At 50.6% G+C, this 19,136-nt stretch overlaps 1 protein-coding gene across 4 annotated transcripts in view; it reads right to left on the bottom strand.

The window, feature by feature from the left end:
* The window catches only part of Macroh2a1 (macroH2A.1 histone), a 46,176-nt gene that overhangs the window by 12,941 nt on the left and 14,099 nt on the right, over positions 1-19,136 (bottom strand). For 2 of the 4 annotated variants that reach the window (XM_090325434.1, XM_090325432.1), the window contains exons 3-5: positions 10,575-10,681; positions 10,032-10,229; positions 4,846-4,956 (exon numbers count right to left, since the gene is read on the bottom strand). In XM_090325434.1, the coding sequence (XP_090181560.1) occupies positions 4,846-4,956; positions 10,032-10,229; positions 10,575-10,681 (416 nt within the window). The remainder of the gene's footprint in view (positions 1-4,845; positions 4,957-10,031; positions 10,230-10,574; positions 10,682-19,136) is intronic. The other 2 variants (XM_090325435.1, XM_090325433.1) reach the window with 1 other exon arrangement.

The following is a 19,136-nucleotide window of genomic DNA, read 5'->3' as shown; positions in this document are numbered from 1 at the left end:
ATGCTAGGCAGGGAGGCTCCTGGCAACAGAGTTCCAAGTCAGGGGCCAACCATCTTGTTGAAAAGAAAACAAAATGACTAACGTACTATGAGCCTGAGAAATCTTAGAAAAAAAAGCCAGGGGCTGGTGGCTCCCGCCTGTCATCTGAGCTACTCAGGAGACTTAAGATCCTGGTTCAAAGCCAGTCCGTGACACTCTATCTCCACTTGACTACCAAAAAAGCCAGAAGTGTAACTGGAGCTCAAGTGATAGAGCACTAACTTTGAGCACAAAAGCTCAGGGACAGTGACCAGGCCCTGAGTTTAAACTCTTAAGACTGGCACCAGAAGAAAGGAAAAAAGCTACACAAAGTAACATACTAAAAAACATGAGTAATCTTAGAAATAGCTACGAAAGGCAGGTGGGGAGACCTACTTGGACTGAAAGCCTTTAGGAACCAACAGCTATAGAGGTTAAGTTTGATCCTATAGCCAAGAAAAGACTCTAGATGGGAAGAGGGACCAATGTCCTCCATCTCAAGTCTCTGGTCTTTGTTTCTAGTGTCACAGGTGACTGAGGCCACTCACATTCCTGAGGTTGAACCATCACACGCTGGGGATGAGGCTCGGCGCCCTGTGCTTCGACAAACACAGAAGAGACAGCAGGCACGGCGAGGCCTGGCCTGCTGCCGCTGGATCTGTGGGGTCGTGTTCAGCCATGCCCCAATGGAGGGCTAGGTATTCCGTGGCCTCTGGCTCCTGTCACCAGCTAGACCCAGTGGCCTGCCTCTGACTGTCTGGGAGAACAGGCTCTCTTAGGGAAACTGTGGGTGTTCTGGCTTTGTTGAAGAGAGGGAGGGACTACAGAGAATCAAGTTTCTTGGAGAATGTCTAGCTCTCTCTACATTCATCACCTTTCCTCTGACCAGAGAGGCAGATGGGCCCCCTGAGAAGTACGGACCATTGTGCCTCAGGAGCCACTGCCTGCCTGCCATGGGGGAATTACTAGCAAACCAACTTCAGTTCACTGCAGTTCCCCAGACGTGGGGATGAAGCCAGGTCAGGACCATTCCACTGAGCTCTGCTGGGTGCCAGGCTCAGCAGAAGTGTTCACGCTATGGCACTGAGCTACAAAGTGTTATTCACTATGAACTGTTTTCAAATCCTCTGCATTAGAAAGCGGGATAGGAAGGAGAATTGGTTAGGCTCTTTGGAAAGAAAGGTGGACATCCACTTGGCTTGCACAGGTTGGACCAGTGGGCGATGGGGAGTGCACACCGACAACATGAGAAGAAACCCCACGAGCACAGTGCAAGCGCATCATGTGCGCACACGCCTGGCACAGACTCCGCGGCCCAGGTGCTCAGCCCTGAATGGGTGTGGCAGGCTGGACACCCAGTCCCCAGCGGATCTCCCTGGCCAGAGGGCATGTGGCATTTTCGGGCACTTGTGGGTGAGAAATCAGAGTTTTCTCCAAGTATTGTCTGGCTTATCCAGAAAAGAGGAGAATTACTAATGACTGCAGCATTTAAATAAGGTGATGACTACTTTGTCGATAACCACCGGGAAAGATGGAAAATGTGAGTTTTAATCACAGCATGGGAGAACGTAAAGCAGCTGTGAAAAACCCTGGCCAATGAACACAGTGGCTACAGGGCCTTGATGAGTGGAGTAAGATGGGAGAAAGGGACTTGGGCCTGCCAACTTTCCAGATGCCTTCCCCACAGGGATCTACTCTCCTGACCTCGAGTGGCTGTCCTCAAGCCTTTACTACAGAGTCAGACGAAATGAACATCTCCACCTCCCTCAAAGGAGAGCTGATAGAATGCCAGAGCTCAGAGACGGGGCCCTTGGCTTGACTTGGATCTCGGTGCTCAGAGCCAGCCTGGCCTTGCTTGGCTGGGGGGAGGGACACTCACAGGTGGGGCAGGCCAGGAGAGAAGACATACAGACAGGGAAGAAGAGAGCATGGCCTGGAACTACTGCACACTGCAGCCTGCCTTCACCTGACCTGACCTACTTGGCTAGGTCAGATATATACATATACAGATAAATACACATAGATAGAAATGAAAGCGATGGATAAAGGTATCCAGGTGATACGCTGAGTCTAGCTAGGAGTCTAACGTCTATGACAGAAGAGGAAGGGAATTAGCAGATACCACTTCCCTGAGATGGTCATGGAGGGTTCTAGGAACCACCTGTGACAGACCAGTCTCCCAATGTGCCGGGCCAGTGTAGTAGGAAGGCGCAGGCAGCAGCCTGTCCCCTTATGGCTTTGCAACCCCAAGAACAAGGGGCGTGGACCTCAGGGAGGACTGCCTGCTACCTTCAATGAGCTCCCACAGAGTGTCAGGCTCTCAGTCGTTCACTTGGGAGGCACAGACAGACAGAGACACACAGACACACACACTGCCTCAACTGCTTTCCACTTCAAATATAATGACTTACGACCCTGTCACAAATTCATAGATACACACATGGGAAGTGTTCTTTTGGAAATAAAACCACTGGGTTTTAAACCCTCTGAAAAAGGTTTCCAATCTCCCCTGAACCATGAAGTAAAAACATTCCACTGGTTCAGATTCACAGCACTGTTGTGGGTTGGTTTTTTTTTGTTGTTTTTTGTTTTTTTAAGCAATACAACAGTGTGTGAACCTTGGGCAAAAATCCTAAGAGTAATGAGGGTGATTAATTCGGAGGCGTGGGTCTATGGAATACATCATTAACAATAACAATTAGATCCCAGGCTCCTAAGCCCTGAGCCAGCGACTCCTGCGAGCAGCTTAGCAACCCTGCCTCACGGGCTGCAGTGCACAGTATCACCTTTCTCTCCACCAGCTTGCTCGTGATATTCTAGCACTGGTTCTGCTGTCACAGATGGAAAAATAAGGCGTGCCGAACACAGGGTTCCAGTCATGGCTCTCAAGTGCCCTTTGTGAGACACTTCCTAAATCCTGACTCTAACGGGCACTTGTAATAACATGTTTAATGTGCCTGGCCTAACGTTTTTTACATGTGTCTTATTTCCTGACCTCTGCCCCCTGGCATTCAATGTCAACTCAGAGCCCAGAAAGTACAGCTTCAGGACAATGCCTGAGCTAGATGCCTTGTCCTACTCCCTGACACCAGCTCCCAGGCTGACCACAGGCTCGGTTGATCCTGCAGAGCCGCCTCCCCGGGGCAAAGCGAAGACCTCCACACCACAGGATGGCAACTTCACAGTAGCCAGCATGGGACAGAGACTGGCTGGGTATCTGGGTTAGCACTCTGTGCTGTCTCTCATGCTGGCCATTTTACATGGGATTCCAGCTTCATCTTGCCTGGTATGTGGCTTCCTCAGCCAACCCACTGCTGTCACTGTCCTGGGACAGCAGGTCTGGACACTTCCTATGGCTTTTTACAGTCCTGCTCTCAAATCCTGAGGTTCTAGCTCTAGTCAGTGTCAGCCAGACGTGTCCTTTTTTATTTTTTTAAATTCCTGGGGCACCTGTCCTCTGCCTGAGTCCAGGAGTATCCTGGCTGGGATCTGAGCTGTGCCCAGTCCTGAGGGGGTGGGCCTGGACCCAGAGCTGACACTACTTCCTGGCCAGAGCGCAAAAGTGAGAAGTACCATCCCATGTGCACATGGTATCTATGCCGCTGGGGGCAGCTATTCAGAAGGAGAAACTTTTAGTTCCATCAGGGAGGGTAGGAGTTCTAGCAGAAGCGGAGGCAGGAGGACACAGGGGAAGGAGGTGGGGATGGAGAGGAATGAAGGGGACCTCAAGGGCTGACCTGTGCCATCTACTCCGGCAGGCCCTGATCCTGGCTAACCTCTCTGCCTTAGGCATCTAGGACACACGACACACTGCGTGTGCTGCATGTGGACGATAGGTCACATTCACAGCTGAGTTGAAATTTCTTAAATAAGAAAAATAAGCAAAACTTAAGACCTTAAGATGACAACTAGAGTTGCTTCCCCTCCCCGCTCTTTCGAAAAACGAACATGAAACACAGATGAAGGTTATAGGATGTGGAAGCGATGGTTAGCTCCTGCGAGAGTCCTCTCCACAGGAGCTGCATCATGAGAGACTGAGTGCAATTAGTGACAGAGGAGGGACAGGCAGAAGAGGGGGAGGACGGGGGGTGGGGTGGGCAAGAGAACTGTGTCCCCGTCGTATAAAAATGATGCAGCTCCAGGACCAAGGTGCCACCACCATTGACAAATGTACATGCCAGGTCAAATCCAGTCCTCCTCTAACGTATCAACCTAGGATCAAAAACTAAGGGGCTCTGCCCCTTTTTTTAAAAAAAATTACTAGAGCAATAAATATTAGCTCTCATTTTTCAGGTCTTAAAAGCCTCTGCATCATTTTTATTTTCAATAAAAATAAATCATCTTTTACAAAACCATGGCATCCTGGCAAAGCTGGATCACTGGTTTGGCTGAAAATATATGGCCCATGGTTAAAAAAAAAAAAAAGGCACAAACACGTGACTGGAGTTGTCTGGAGGCTGGGTAAGGACATCGGTGCACCCATTCGTCTCCTAGGACAACCCCATGGGATCACCAAGAGGTGTACTGAGAGGTCCTTTGTGTGGGCCAGGCTGGCTGATAACCAGCCAGCCCAAAGGAGGGGCCCTTTCCCCGGGCTGAGCTGAAGATCCCCAGTACCCCCACAGGAACCTGCTGCCTTCTCCACCATCACTGCCCTGGCCCTGGCTGTGCGGTCCCCCCCTCCCTAGGGCCACTCCCGAAACCCCCGCTACTCTGTTCACTCAGCTAGGCCTAAAATGGCCCCCAAATTCCAGCTAGCAGGAATGGAATGGCCCACGCCCTCTACCCCAGGGCCCTGGAGCAGGCTGGCAACCTATGTCTGCCTACCTTCTGGCCAAGGAAGAGACTCTTGGTGGAGAGAACTGTGAAGCCGTCGGTGGGCGTGCCCTCAGTCGTGCTGTCGGCGCTGGCGGCCTTGCTGACTTCTCCCTGCTTCTTCTTGCACAAACACAAGAGTCAGAACACATGCTCCTGAGCAGGGCCACACAAGTCTGAATTTTCCTAACAGAGAGGCCCAAAGACCTTGCCCGTGACACATGAGAACACGGGCAAAGAAACCACAACACTGGACATTTCTCACCATGGAGGTTGCATACTTATTTTAGGGCCACGAGTTCCATAAGGGTGTGAAATTGTGTGAATCCTGGGGCTTTAACTCAGTGTCTGGACACAGTTCCAAGCTCCCCACTTCCACCCCCACCCCCGTTCAAAGGTATACTCTACCACTTGAACCACACCCCCTGCTTATGGCTTTTGCTGGTTCACTAAAGCTAAAGAATCTTATGGACATTTCTGCTTGGGTTTTAACCGTGCTCATCAGAACTCAGCCTCCTGAATGGCTAAAATTATAGGTGTGAACCCCCCCCCGTAACAACAAAATGTTTTAAACGCTAATATTTATATCTGGCCCCAAATTATACCTTTTGCAACAATTTACTTTATAAAATGCTCTCTAAGATTTTAAATATGCATGATATGACATTTATTTTGATGCCAGTCCTGGGGCTTGATCTTGGGGCTTGAACTCAGGGTCTGGCCACTCCCTGAGCTATTTTATTCAAGGCTAGTGTTTCATCACTTGAGCCATAGCTCCATTTCCTCATTTCTGGCTTTTTTGGTAGTTAAATGAAGGGAGATAAGAGTCCCATGGGCTTCCTTGCCCAAGCTGGCTCCAAACTGCCTTCTGAGTAGCTAAGAGTCCAGGCTTAAGCCACCAGCACCCAACACACACACACACACACACACACATTAACATTTAAAAATTCTCTCAGAAGCAGGTACCAGGTGCTTATGCCTCTAACCCAAGCTACTCAAAAGTCTAAGATCTGGAGGAACACGGTTTGAAGCCAGCCTCAGTACGAGAATCCAAGAGATTGCATCTCTAACCAGTAAAATATCAGACTAAGAAGTGTCGTTCAAATGGTAAGGGCTCCAGCTTTAAGCAAGAGAAATCAAGCAAGAGTACAGAGTCCTCAGTTAAAGCCCTGTTACTGACGACGACGAGGACAACAACAAAAGCCTTTCAGAAGGTAGGCAAATAACAAAGCTTGAAAATCATCATGCTAACCAGTGAGACATCACACATACAGCAGGCAGCGTACTCATAAATGGAAAAGGTGTTCTACCAAGGCATAGACAGACAAGGGCTTAAAGACATCCTCCCAGATGGAGTAGGGGCAACATTTGTGCATGAAAACTCCTAGGTTGCTTCTCTGAATTATTGCCCAAGGAAGGATCTTCTTAGAGATCGCCTAAAGACTATCCGAGGGTTCTAGGGATCAGGGGTGGGTTTTAAACAGATGAACACTTATCTGGAGAGGCCCTACAGGCACCCCCACACACACACACACACTGCCAGTGTGGTCCTGGGTGCAGAGGCACTGGGAAGGCCACAGCATGGCTGACCCTTTGCCCGGAGTCCTGTGCTCCCAGTGCTTGAAGCGCTTGGCACCTTCTGGTCTCGGTCTCTCTCTGTCTCCTTCCCTGCCTCCCCCGCCTCTGCCACAGTGTTTGCTGGCTCTCTGTCCTCTAACTCCCTAGGCACTGAGGGAGGTGGGAACTTGGTGTTTATTGCAGTACTTGTCCCAAGAGCAACACCTGCATGGGTAGCCAAGTAAGCGGACATTCTTTGAGCAAATTCTCAATGTGGTTAAAATAATATATAAGTAACAAGCATTAAGATTTAAAATACGCACCCATTACAAGATACCTGACCCATGGGCTCAGGACTGGCTATACAGCGCTCACACCTGACACGGGCACCCCTGGTGTCCAGGGAAGTACCCAGGCCGGCCCATGGTGGCAGCCCCATGGGCAGAGGTGGGGAAGGACTGCCGCCTGCGATGCCTAACCCTGCCCCTGGCTTTTCACAGGATATCTCTTTTAAGTCTACCTCCACCCTGGTGTGTAGCTCTAGTTTACAGATGAGGAGCCACCACCAGAGAAGTAACTTCCCAAGGACACACAGCTAGAAATGGCAGAAGGCAAATACAAGGCCAGGTGCAAACCCAAGAACTTGCACTCTACACCATTAAGCCACATCGCTAAATCTGTGAGTTACATTTTTTTTAAAGCAGGTAGTTCTATCTGTACTGATTTTCTGAAAAGACTTAAAAATTCATGACACTGAACGTGATCATAACCCAGGATACCACTCTCAACCATGTTCATGGTTACACCATTCACAATAGCCAGGCGATGGGAACAACCCAGATGCCCTACTGCAGATGAATGGATACAGAAAATGTGGTACACATACACAGTGGAATTCTACATAGCCAACGGACAAGATAAAATAATGGCATTCGCTGGGAAGTGGATGAAAATAGAGCAAATCATGTTGAGTGAGATAAGTCAAGACCAAAGGAACAAAAGGCGCATGGTATCCTTGACATGTGGATATTAGATCCAAACAGTACAAGAATGATTAGTCAATATTCAGGTACCCAAGGTTATGGACATGGTCTTGGGGATATAAACATAACTATATAGATATAAAAAAATCTATGATGGGAGATATACTCTATAGACATAATGTTATATAGATTGATATGTATCTATGACATTCAAACCCTCAACTTATTTTTAATTATGTTGTAACAGCTATGTGTCAGTGATTGCATATAGATTCCCTTCTTGAATACTTGGTTGTTAAACATGACATTTGAAATATGATATAAAAATCAGTGTTAATAAAATCTTTAAAAAACTCATGACAGACTAGGATGACATAATTTTTTTTGCAGTGTCTAAACTCTCACATTACCTGTGCAAATACACATGCAACATGCATAGTCATTGAACTGTGAGCTGAAAGAGACTGTTACTATTTTATGGTATGGGGTAGACGAGGCACAGACTTTCCTGAGGCCACCCAGGTCGGGAGGACCCATGGGGCACAGCCAGGACTCTAGCCTCAAAGCCCCCTATGGGGTCTGCTGCTGTCTGACTATCCCGACGCTGCCTGACTCAGTCATCACAACTGGACATTTTCAAACGCGTCAAATTATATAGAATTGAGAGGGAAATTATGATTTGGAATTTGAGTGTTGACACTTGAAAAATACCAACCCCCTTCCACTACAAGTGCTTCAGCCTGTTTCTGAGTGCTTCAGTGTGTTTCTGAGGCTTTCTCTGAATGTCCCTGGAAAGGTTATTTCCAGAATGTTCCACTTAAGCCTGGAGATGCAGGGTTCTCCGCTCATTCTGGGAGCTGACACCACAATTTACATTAAACAAATGTTTTGAAAATTAGCTGTTCACGGTTCCAATTTCAGCTTCCCCCAGGGTTTAATGTTAGCTAAGCTGTGGTACAGTAAGCAGACAATGTGTTTTATTGTGTGGAAGAAAAACAGACCACCACTACAGACTTCCTGCTTTTGTAATCAAGGGAAAAGTTGAGCATTCAAGTGATTATTGGCATATGGGTATTAGAAACACGGAGTTCCAAATATAGCTGAAAACACACACACACACAGTTTCAAGTCAGGGAAAGGGGGAAAAAAAGGATTCCTGGTGTTTGGTAAGCTAGTGAGTTCAGGGCAAAATCTACTTGGGGAAGCTGAGGCTCAGAAGAGGAGTTCAGGTCTGGCTTGCTGTAGACCCTGCTGTGAGAAAGACATGCTCAAAAACCCTAGCAACCTGTGCATGGAAGAGGACAAAGGCAGGGGGCACGGTGAGTAGGGTCAGGCTGGGTTCTGGTACCAAGGGTGCTCGGTAGGGCAGCTAGTCTCCTAGGGGCTGTTTTCAAGAGGCTAGATTTGGCATCTGTGTGATTTTTAACACAAAAAGGCTGCTCAGGCACTCTGCCCAGCCTTCCCTGCCCACCACTCTCCCAGCTACCAATGTAGAAAGAAGGAAGGGAACCTTTTCCATCCTCCTGTTTTATAGTTAGCAAGAATGAATACGGGAGCTTTCTGTGAAATCCCTGCCTGGCCGGCCCTGCCTCTCCAGGGCTTGTGAGGGAGGTAGAATGCAGCGTCTAGCTGCACTTCAGGTTGGAGTTTCTCTGCAAGAACTAGGAGTGGCTCTGGGCCTAGGAGGGAGGGGGTGGAGAGGGATTTAGCTTTTGGTTTCAGGGGAATGGGTTTTTTGGGGGGGAAGGGGGATTTTTTTTGAGCCCAGAGGAGTGCACGAGAAATACAGCATCTTGTAGTTGAACTAGCGTGGGCTCTTCTACAACAGTGTGAACAGAGAACATGGCTGGAGTCAAACCAGATCCCCTGGGCTGAAAGATGGATGGAGGGGGTCCCTGCTGGTGCAGGTCATAACCTCTCCAGGTTCTGGCCAGTGTGCCCATCACCTCTGACAGCCGAGAGCACACGAGCATGCTCCTAGTCCCTCCAGCCCCTTCCAAGGACTGAACGTCTTTCAGACGAAAGTCTGATCTCCTCATTCGCTCCTTAGAGGATACCTGGAGACCTGGCTTACTGCTTCAGGTTCCAGCACCTCCCCTCAGGAGCTGGACCTAGAGGCTGGGATGCAGCTGATGGGCCAAGACCCAGCACACACGACCCAGCTGCCTGGCCGGCTCCTGCGAGCACTCAGTGGAGTGACTGGGATGCAGGGTCCCATGCTTGGAGGGATCTGTCGGCTTCTCCCCATCCAACCTGACTCCTTAATGAGAGGCTTTCCCTCACCACCACTGAAGGCCAGTATCCAGGTCCACGTGAGGTCTGAGGGAAGTTGCCTTAACACTAAATACCAAGCACAACTTCCAAAAGGGGTACTTACATGGAGCATGGCTGCGGAAACCTGCCTGGAAGTCAGGCAGCTGTGACAGCACAGGGAGGGAAGCCCCTCCCACAGACCTGTGCCTCTCCGACCCCACTGCTCTCACAAGCCTGCTATACATCATTCCCGGCCCACTGTTTCCATCCTCAGGTTATGCCAGACTCCTGAATAGCCAGGTGTGCTCTGCGCTCTCTTGGGATTCCAGGCAGTGGGGTGGGCATCACCTCCCCCCCCCCCATGAAGCCCAGCCCATCCCTCCCCAGCCATGACGGTTCACACACCTTGGGTTTCCGGGCTCCTTTCTTGCCTCCCGCCTTCTTGGACACAGGCTTCTTCTGGGATGGAGACTTGGCCTTTTTGGCGGGGGGCGGAGTGATGATGGCTTCCAGCTTCCCTTTGGAGCCTCGCTTCTTCGCTAGCAGCTCGGGGTGGATGTTGGGCAACACTCCCCCGCTGGCTATGGTGACTCCTTTTAGCAGCTTGCAGGGAAATCAAAGTAACAGCAGGTGAGCCATCAGTCCTGCCCTGCATGCGCCTGCTGGCTCCTGGCTGGCCCCTGCCAGGATGCTGATGGACTTGAGCCCTGGATTTAGATCCTGTCGTTCCTCCAGGGAGAGCTGGTACCTGGTTTCAGTCCCCTCACCCCACCACCCATGGGACTTAAGAGGAAAAACTGCCACAGGAAAGCAGAGAAGCTACTCATGGTCCCAAATACATTCCCCAAGGTGGATGACCAACCACCCACCTGAGCCTCCCTTCCAGAAGATTGACCCTCAGCTGGTCTGACGCCATGCTTGGCAGGGTGTGATGCAAGAGCCCTGTACCTGATTCAGCTCCTCGTCATTGGCCACAGCCAGCAGAATGTGCCGGGGCGTGACCCGTCCCTTCTTGTTGTCTCTTGCTGCATTGCCGGCCAGCTCCAGGATCTCAGCTGTGGGGACAGAGGTGTGTGCCTGTGGTCAGTCAGGGCCTTGGAGAGTTTCGTGTCCCGGTATCCCCTGCATAGTGTGAAACTGCAGCAGGGGCTTGCTGGGGGAGGGAGCTTGATACTCAGGGAACCTGAGGAGTCACTGTTGCCTGAATCAAAGACGAGCGCCTACATGGCTAGACGACACACTCAGAGTCATCTCAGCATAAAATAAAAGCAGTGTGGGTACCGAACCAGGCCAGAGACAGAACCACTGACTACTGTGGGGTCAGCTGGGAGACAACTGAGGGGTCTGAACATGAAGCAGGTGCTTCACCCTCATCAACTGTGGCCCTGCTCGCTGAAGCAGTGAGCTGTGAAGCGTCTTCCTGTCTGCCCATAGACTAATTGTGGCAACACGTTAGTGGCTGTGTGGGAGGGTTGTGGGAGTGTTCCTCTTGCAGAGGGCCATGCCACTGGAACAGACCTTACATGAAGCAAGCCAGGCACAGACAGAACCCATGCACAGTCTTACTGATATATAAAAGCTAAAAGGTCACAGAAGCAGAGAGCAGAAAGCGGTCACCTCACTGGGAAAGGGGCGGGGAGAGGAAATTTTGGTCACAAGGTACAAAGCTTTGCGCATTCAGGGGTGCCCAGCATGGCGACTACAGCTGATCACGTAGATTTCAGTCATAGAAACAGCAGACTTCACATGGTCTCAACACCAAGAGATAAGCTTATGAGGGACAGCTACACTAGTTAACTTGAAGTATTCATTCAGCGACATATAAGTGCAAATACGTATGACAAGTACACTGTACACTAGAAAAATGACCTTTTGTTAAGCAAAATATAAACAGAAGTAGTGTCCTTTAGGATTCCATGTGTTTAGAAGTTTTTGAAATAAAACCTGTAAGAGGAAAAGCAAAACTCGAAGCCCAGGAGCTCGGCCCATAGTTGGTGCCCTATAGCTTACTTCCTTGTCGTTCAGAACACTTAAGAAAAAGCTGGGCACGGTGGCACCTGCCTGTCACCCTAGCTAGGCCGGGAGATGCGTGAGTAGGAGGGATCTCGGGCCAGGCCAGCCTAGGGGAGGAGAGGGAGACTTTATTCAAAACAATGACTAAGGCCAGGAGCGTAGCCTAGTGGCAGAGTGCTCACCTAGCATGCGTGAAGATCCGGGTTCCATTCTTTGGAACAACATACATAGAAAAAGCCAGAAGTGGTGCTGTGGCTCAAGTGGTAGAGCCCTAGCCTTGAGAAAGCCCAAGGACAGTGCTCAGGCCCTGAGCTCAAGCCCCAGGCAAAAATAAAAACCTCAATGCTACCAAGACCCCCCAAAAAAAGCTGCCAGCTCTAACCCTTACCATCACAGAATGACCTCTTAGCTCTGTGGGTCGGGGGAAGCTGTGTCTCATAGGACACAGAGTCGCACTTCAGCCAGCCCAGCAAGCATTTCTTTCTTGTTCACGTGCATCTCTCCAGAGGGAGAGTAACCATAGCAACACCGTCCTCAGGGGACATGCAAGTCCAAGTGCCTCTGAGATACAATGTTCTACCCCCGAGCTCGCCCCGGCTCTGCAGCAGGCACAGGGCCTGTGCACTGCCACCATAGACACAAAGGGCACCCCTGGCTGCTCACAAAAGCAGGAACCCCCAGCACACACTCACCCCTTGCTAAGCATCAATAATACCCGTCTTTCATCCCCAGCCCAGCTATAGAAGCAGCCATTGTATTGTAAGGGCCTTTCCTGGCCAGGTGAGGGCTGCCTGATGCAGGACAAAGTGCCTGCAACCAATTACCACCTACACCCCAGGGTGCCCGCATGTTCACACGAGAAAGACTGGCAAGGCGCTTGCACAGGGCACACGCCACCAGAGGAGATGGCCTTGTGGGCATTCTCTTCCCAGTGAGACTGTGCTTTGCAAATGACATGGAGTGCAGAGCCACCGAGGCCCCAAGCGCAGAACTGTGCAGTGATTCCCGTGCCACCGCAGCCCATGTCCCCAGCATGGGCTCACAGCAAGACTAGACTAGACCACGGTCAGCTTCTGCCTCTGCTTCGGCCCCCAGGTGCCCATTCCTTCCCACACGAAGAGGCAGCTGTGCACAGAACATCGCGTAGTTTCAAATGGTTTGAGCTTCTAGCTAGTGGACGGGAAAAGCAATTCTGAGAAAGAACTGGGAAAATACTGGATCTATAAGCACAAGTGCTCTGCTCTGTAACCTCCAGATCCCTCAGAGGGATTTCCAGGCAACACTAAAACCATCGGAACCCTGTAAGCAACCCACAGGAGATGGGGACAAGAGCAACCAGAAGCCCCCAGACCCTTCACACCTGTCCCCAGAGCCAAGTCAGTTAAGAGCAGCCTAACTCAGTGGCCAATGACCAACACGGGCCTGACGGGGGTCCAGAGTGCCTGGGGCGCACTCTGAAGAGGAGTCTAGGTGAGACAAGGTTTCCCACAGGGGAAGAGGCTGAATGAGGAGCAGTGCTGGCTGAATGTCAGCTAGTCTCTTAGGGTACTTTTTAAAGGTGTGGTCTGCAAGACATCCAAGCCATCTCCGGGCTCCCAGTGCTGGCCCAGTGTCTTGTCTACTTGTAAGCCGGTGGCTCATGTCCTGCTGTGGCCAAGACCAGTGACACTCCTTTCTGTCCTCAGAGCAACGGTGCACGGAGACCCCCTGGGCCAAGTGTTCTCACTCTCAATGAACACAATGGTTCTAAGGCAACCTAACAAGATTTCCCACAGCCTGGGATGGCAGCAGGATGTGGCGGCACTTCCAAGCACAGACAGCTATCTGAGCATTAATACCTTTGACAAGTCTACTTTCCAAGTTCATCCCAAGACCAAAGTCTTAGGGCCTGTTTTCTCTTCCCCCCACTTCCCTCTCCCCGAACTGCCTGGAACTAAACCATATCTGTTGTATGGAAGCATTTCATCTACCTTCCTTTAGGGAGATGAAGTCATGGTTTGCAGAATTGAGAGCCCTAACAGCTAGCAGGTGATGTAGTGGGACTGAGCCAAACTCCCAACACAAACCTTGCCATAGAAAAGAATCTGGGCTTTTAAAGAGTTGTTTGAAGCATTTCCTCTCACACAAAAAAAAGAAGGTTGGAAATAACCATCTGAAATCAAAGAGAGCAAATGTTCACGTAATCCCAAGGAGAAAACATACTTGCTACAAAGCCAACAACATAATGGTGGGGTCTGTCTACTGTCTTCCTCTCGATTCGGTCATCCTTCCATTGACAGTTTATCGAGTTCAGGACCATGTGACAACATTGGAGAAGGCCTTAACCTAATCAGCCCCAATCAGGCGCTGTCTGCTAAGTATGTGTCTTTGTCCTGACCATACCACGCCTGGCCCTGGCTAATAACTTTGGTGGCCCACAGTGTTCACTGTCCCCACCTACCTTTCAGGAGGGGAGTGACCCAGACTGAAGCCTGGGGAGCTCAGGACACAGCACAGCCCCCTAGCTGGTCTGTCCCAGGACTGCAAAGGAACTGGACATTCCACAAAGTCTAGAGCAGTCATCACAGGAAGTACTTTCTGTGAGGACAACATATTCTAAGAGTGATCTCATTCTTTCTGTCAGACACAAGCCAGGAGTCTCAGAGGCAAGGTCCAGTCTAATCTTCTGTGTTCCCCAATGTCTCTCCGTAAGATTGAAATGCTGCTTAGCTTAGGGAAATTCCTTGTTCTTCATATTTTACAGTTAAAAAAAAAAGTCACTTACTATTGGACAGATTTACAAAAGGGAGCTACTGTGACTGTAACCCACTAGCCTAGCCCAGGGTCTGACTACCTCCCTATGGGGGCTCCTGCACTTTCCCACACCTGTGCTTCTAAGTGACCTGCTGCCAGTGTGCGTGGATGGCAGACACCATGCAGAACTGGGGTCAGGGCAAGGCCCGCTGTCACACATGGGAGGGGGCGCACCCAGCTCCTACACGTCGCTGGCTGTCATGAACAAGACACTGCCATCTACAAAGTGGAGACTGACATCGCGTCTCAGGACTGTGAAGGCTGAGTGAAGTACTTAGTGTATTCTCTAGGAATGCTTCAACTATACCCCTTCCTTTAAAAAGAGGGGGGTGGATGAGTGGGGAGGCCGGCTGGATGCTGTAGGATCTGAGGTTCATGGTTCTAAGCCAGCCCAGGCAGGAAAAACATGTGAGATTCTTATCTAGAACTAACTATCAAAAAGACACTGTCTGTCACTCAAGTGGCAGACCTCCAGACCTGAGTGGAAATGCTGAAAGAATGGCTACCCAGGCCTTGAGGGTCAAGCCCCAGTATTGGCACGCACACACATGCACACGCATGCACATGCACACACACAGACACGAGTACAGCAGCCTTGATTACTAGGGGACGAAAACTAGATTTTCCTTCCCTCAGGTCACTGCGTAAATCACCGGGTGGATGTACTGCTGTGTGAGAGACACAAGCAGGAGAAAAGCAACAGAAAGCCCGCGTGTTTCCTCCCTGAATAGTTTATTCTTTTCTGCTACACTTAACCATTTACATATGTTTGAAAAAATGTACTTGAACTTGATTAACCTCAGTGATGCCAGACCGGCCTTGATGGAAGGCAGCAGCCGGGGTAGCCCCACAGGCCGGCTCTACCTTGGGATGGGGTCTGGACTCTTGTCTGACCCCGGCAGGGAGTGTACCACAGCAGGGCAGGTCTGGAATCAGCTGTGGGGGCTACAGAAGTCCAGGCCCCTGGAGGAGGGAACGAAAGGGCAGAGAGGAAGGCAGAGAAACTTGTTCTGGCTGGCAGCTGGGAAGAGTCCTCTGCCTACCAATCATTCGCTTTCAAGGTCCTTAAATTAATTTACAAGGAAATGGCTAATGTGTATGTTTGTTTTAATGTGGAAAACCACAGCCATTTGTTCTTAATTCATCTCAGGAAGGGGTGAACAATCAGAGATGTCGACTGCAATGATCTGAAGAGTATAACGTACAAGGAAGTTCGTGTAAGAGCCTTGTGGTATCACTTCCCAGATGCACTTTTAAAGGGGGAAACAAGAAAGCAGAATGGTGTATTGTAGGGTGCCCTGCCTTGGAGGGGTGGTGCCGGCAGTGTCCACTCACTGCTTGGCACAGCCACAGGGCACCAGAGTCAGAAAGGAAGCTCAAGGGAGACACTGCGTCTGGCCCACTTTCCAGCTGTCTGCTTATCTTTCCCCTCGTCTCATCCAGTAAGACTCTCTTTGCCAATCAATGTGCCACTGCCACCACTCGTGACAGGTCCCTGCCTGCCTTAGACACTCAGCCAGCCAGCTTTGCCTCTCACCACCAAGGCTTGTGAGTAGAGGAAGCTCTCCAGGTTCTTTCTAGAGCAGTACCGATGTGTCTAGAATGAGGGAGGACCTGAGGAGGGATCTGAGACCAGCCTCCCCAACTGGGACTCCATCCTGACACCCGGTGAATTCCGGATTCTGGAGACTAACGGCCACCCATCTAAGTATGGATCCAAGCAGTCACCTGGGTTTTTCCCCTCCTGCTCCTCCCCAGGACCCCCGGGTAGGGCCCTTCCGCTCCAAGGCCTCCTGGGCTCCTCCTGGCCCCCTCAGGACACCCAGTGCTTTTCTAGCATGTTGCTGCAACCTCACCTCGTAACACCACCAGATAATCTGTTCCCTGCTGCACCCAGGACACAATGTTCCAAGGACTGACACTCTGGGTGTACAACAGGCCTTCTGTGTCTGCTGGCTGCTTCACATACAGGGAATCAGCTAGGTACTGTAACCCTCGCTACTCAAGAAGCTGAGCCCTGGAGGACCCGGGTTTGAAGCCAGCTCAGGCAGAAACCATCTGCAACACTCCATCTCCAACTAACCAGCAAAATAGGCAGACTGGCAGCATGGCTCCAGGGGTAGAGTACTGGCTTGGAACAAGCAAGCAGAACAAGAACACAAAGCCTTGAGTTCAAGCCCTAGTACTGGCTTGCATGCATGCACGCGCACCTGCATGTACGTACGCATGCATGCGTGCACGCTAAGTCAAAAACCCACCACAGTTCCAGACCCAGTGGGAGAGGTCTGTAAAAACTGCTCTTTTGGAGGCTGGCTGGTGTGCTGTATGACTTTGGAGGAGCTATTGCAACTCTGATCCTCAACTTCCTCTTAAACAAAAGGGAGGGATGAAGATTCAAGGAGTTAATAAATGCATGTACAAGGTTGGAGGTGTGGCTCAGGTGGTAGAGTACCAACCAATGAGTAAAACATGTCAGATACAAAGTTCAAGTCCAGGCCTCAGACAAAATAAAAGCATTTATAGCACTTAACCAGGTTAAGTGTTTGTATACAGCAGATACGGCAAGATTTGAAGGGATCCACCTTTGCAGAGAAGTCAAAAGCACTTCCCCCACTCTCCCAAAACAACTTGGCAGCAAGCTTCAGTTTGAATATGGCCTGGGGTGGGGGGGTGGGGGAGGAACTTCAATGCTGCTCTGGCTCCTCTAGAAAACCAGCAGATACTGGCTTGTGGCCAAAGGCCACCTCAGCTATCTGCTACTGCAAGGAATCGCTCAAGACATCCATGACAAGGAAAGTCATGTGGCTCCCCCAGCCCGCCTGCCTAGGGAGCTGCTGGGGAAGCCTGTCTTCTGGAAAGAACCTGCAGGGCCCCCTGCAGGCAGAGGACGTAATGCCAGGCTGAGGGAGGTCAGCTCAACAAGTTGCTAAGAGAGGCAGCCAGAGTACCAGGAACCCATGCTTTCCAGAGAGTAAGTGGAAAGTGCCTAAAAAGGAAGAACCTGGGAGGACAGGGAGGTGAGAAGGAAGGAGGGAGGGAAGGAAGGAGAAAGGGATGAAGGGACCAGGGTGAGAGCCCTCTGTGAGTGGGCAGCCCAGTAAATCCAAGGAGAGCTTATGTCATGTTGGCAAGCAGAAGCAGGAGGGAGCAGTGGGAAGAGCCGGAGGGGGGCTGGCTGTGATGGACACCCTCTGGGTCTGTCTGCTCGTTGTACCTTATTTATAGCTGTGAGGAATGACTTTCTGCTTTCATGATAGTTTAATCTGGGTTGACTAGACACAGAAATCCTCAGGCTGGAGAAAACAAGTGAGAGGGCTGTTAAATTAAATGAGGGGCACCGCTTGCTGATGTTTAGCTGGGGATATGGACGGAGAACACACCCGCAGAGTTCTTCACTCTGTCTCCCCTTTTAGAAGCCATTCTCAGTAGTGGTGCACAGGGCACATCTCTCAAGGGATGCTGTGCTCTAACCAGCTGAGAGCCTCCCGTGGCCTTGGTCACCGGGGAGAGAAGTGCCCGAGCAGTGCCGCTGGGGCCTACTTGTTTATTGGCAGCAGCTGCCTGCAGCACTCCCCAGTGAGTCCTCATGGTGCTTCCTCCCAAACTCCAGGACCTAGTCCATCACTCGACATTTCTGGGCATCGCTTGACATTAGCCACACCCCTCCTCCCAAAACTCATCCACCCTCTGACTCATCTTCCAATTAAAAAAAAAAAAATGATCCGCTGAGCTGAAGTGGGTGACTCAGGCCTGTCATGCTCGTCACTCAGGAGGCTGAGATCATGGTTCGAAGCCAGCCTGGGCACAAAAGTCTGTGAGACTCTTATCTCCATTTAACCACCAGAAAACCAGAAGTGGCACTGTGGCTCAACATGGTGGAGCAGGCCCAAGACCTGCACACACACACACACGCACAGAGATTTGCTGAACAGTTGTAAAATGCTCATAACTGGAGCTACAGGTAGGAGGCACTGGCCCTTCCTAGAACAATGAAGAGAGGCTCTGAGGAGCCAGGCACATACAGATACTCAATGTAAACCTGCCCACACCCAGCCTGGCCCCTTTACTGGGTCAGGGCTCGGTGACTTTGGAAAGTAGGTCATTGAGGATTACTAAGCACTGTGGCAGTCCCTTCCCGATGGCAGTCAGGAAGTGAAGAAGGTTAGACAGGATGTACAGGAAGGTTGTCCAAGGTGCTAGTTTCGTGTGTTAGAAGACACGCTGTGGATGCATGGCAGGCACATCCACTACTATTCCAGAGGACAGTGGCCTATGATGGGCCCGAATGCAGACAGCCCTCCCGTCCCCTGTGCGTCCCAAGTGGAGACTCCTGGGGGCCTGATGGAGCAAGGAAGGTTAGGAGCAGATCAAAGAGCCTCAGATACGTCCCAACCAACATCTTAGCCTGAATACAAATAAGCTGTCCATCTTACATCCTTCTGTCCTGGGACATTTCATTTTCTAGACTTATTCTGGAGGGGAAAAGGGAAATGAAAATATCGTTCGGACAACGTACGACACATATGAGAAATTCCTGGTGTTAGACAGGGCTCAGGATGTTGGGGTGTCGTGTAGGCATGAGGAAGGACTCCACGTGAAAGGAACTCCAGCCAGGCCAAGCTTACTTCTAAAGAAGGGTGTGCCATCAACCACAACTCTGGCAGGCAAGCACACAGAGCCGGCAGGCTGCTCCCTTTTTATCCC

Source organism: Megascapheus bottae, chromosome 38 (genome assembly GCF_031878675.1).
Source record: "Megascapheus bottae isolate mThoBot1 chromosome 38, mThoBot2.hap1, whole genome shotgun sequence".
NCBI classification, from domain to species: Eukaryota; Metazoa; Chordata; class Mammalia; order Rodentia; family Geomyidae; genus Megascapheus; species Megascapheus bottae.
Note: the sequence above shows the minus strand (reverse complement) of the source record. Positions and strands in the feature narration are given on the sequence as shown.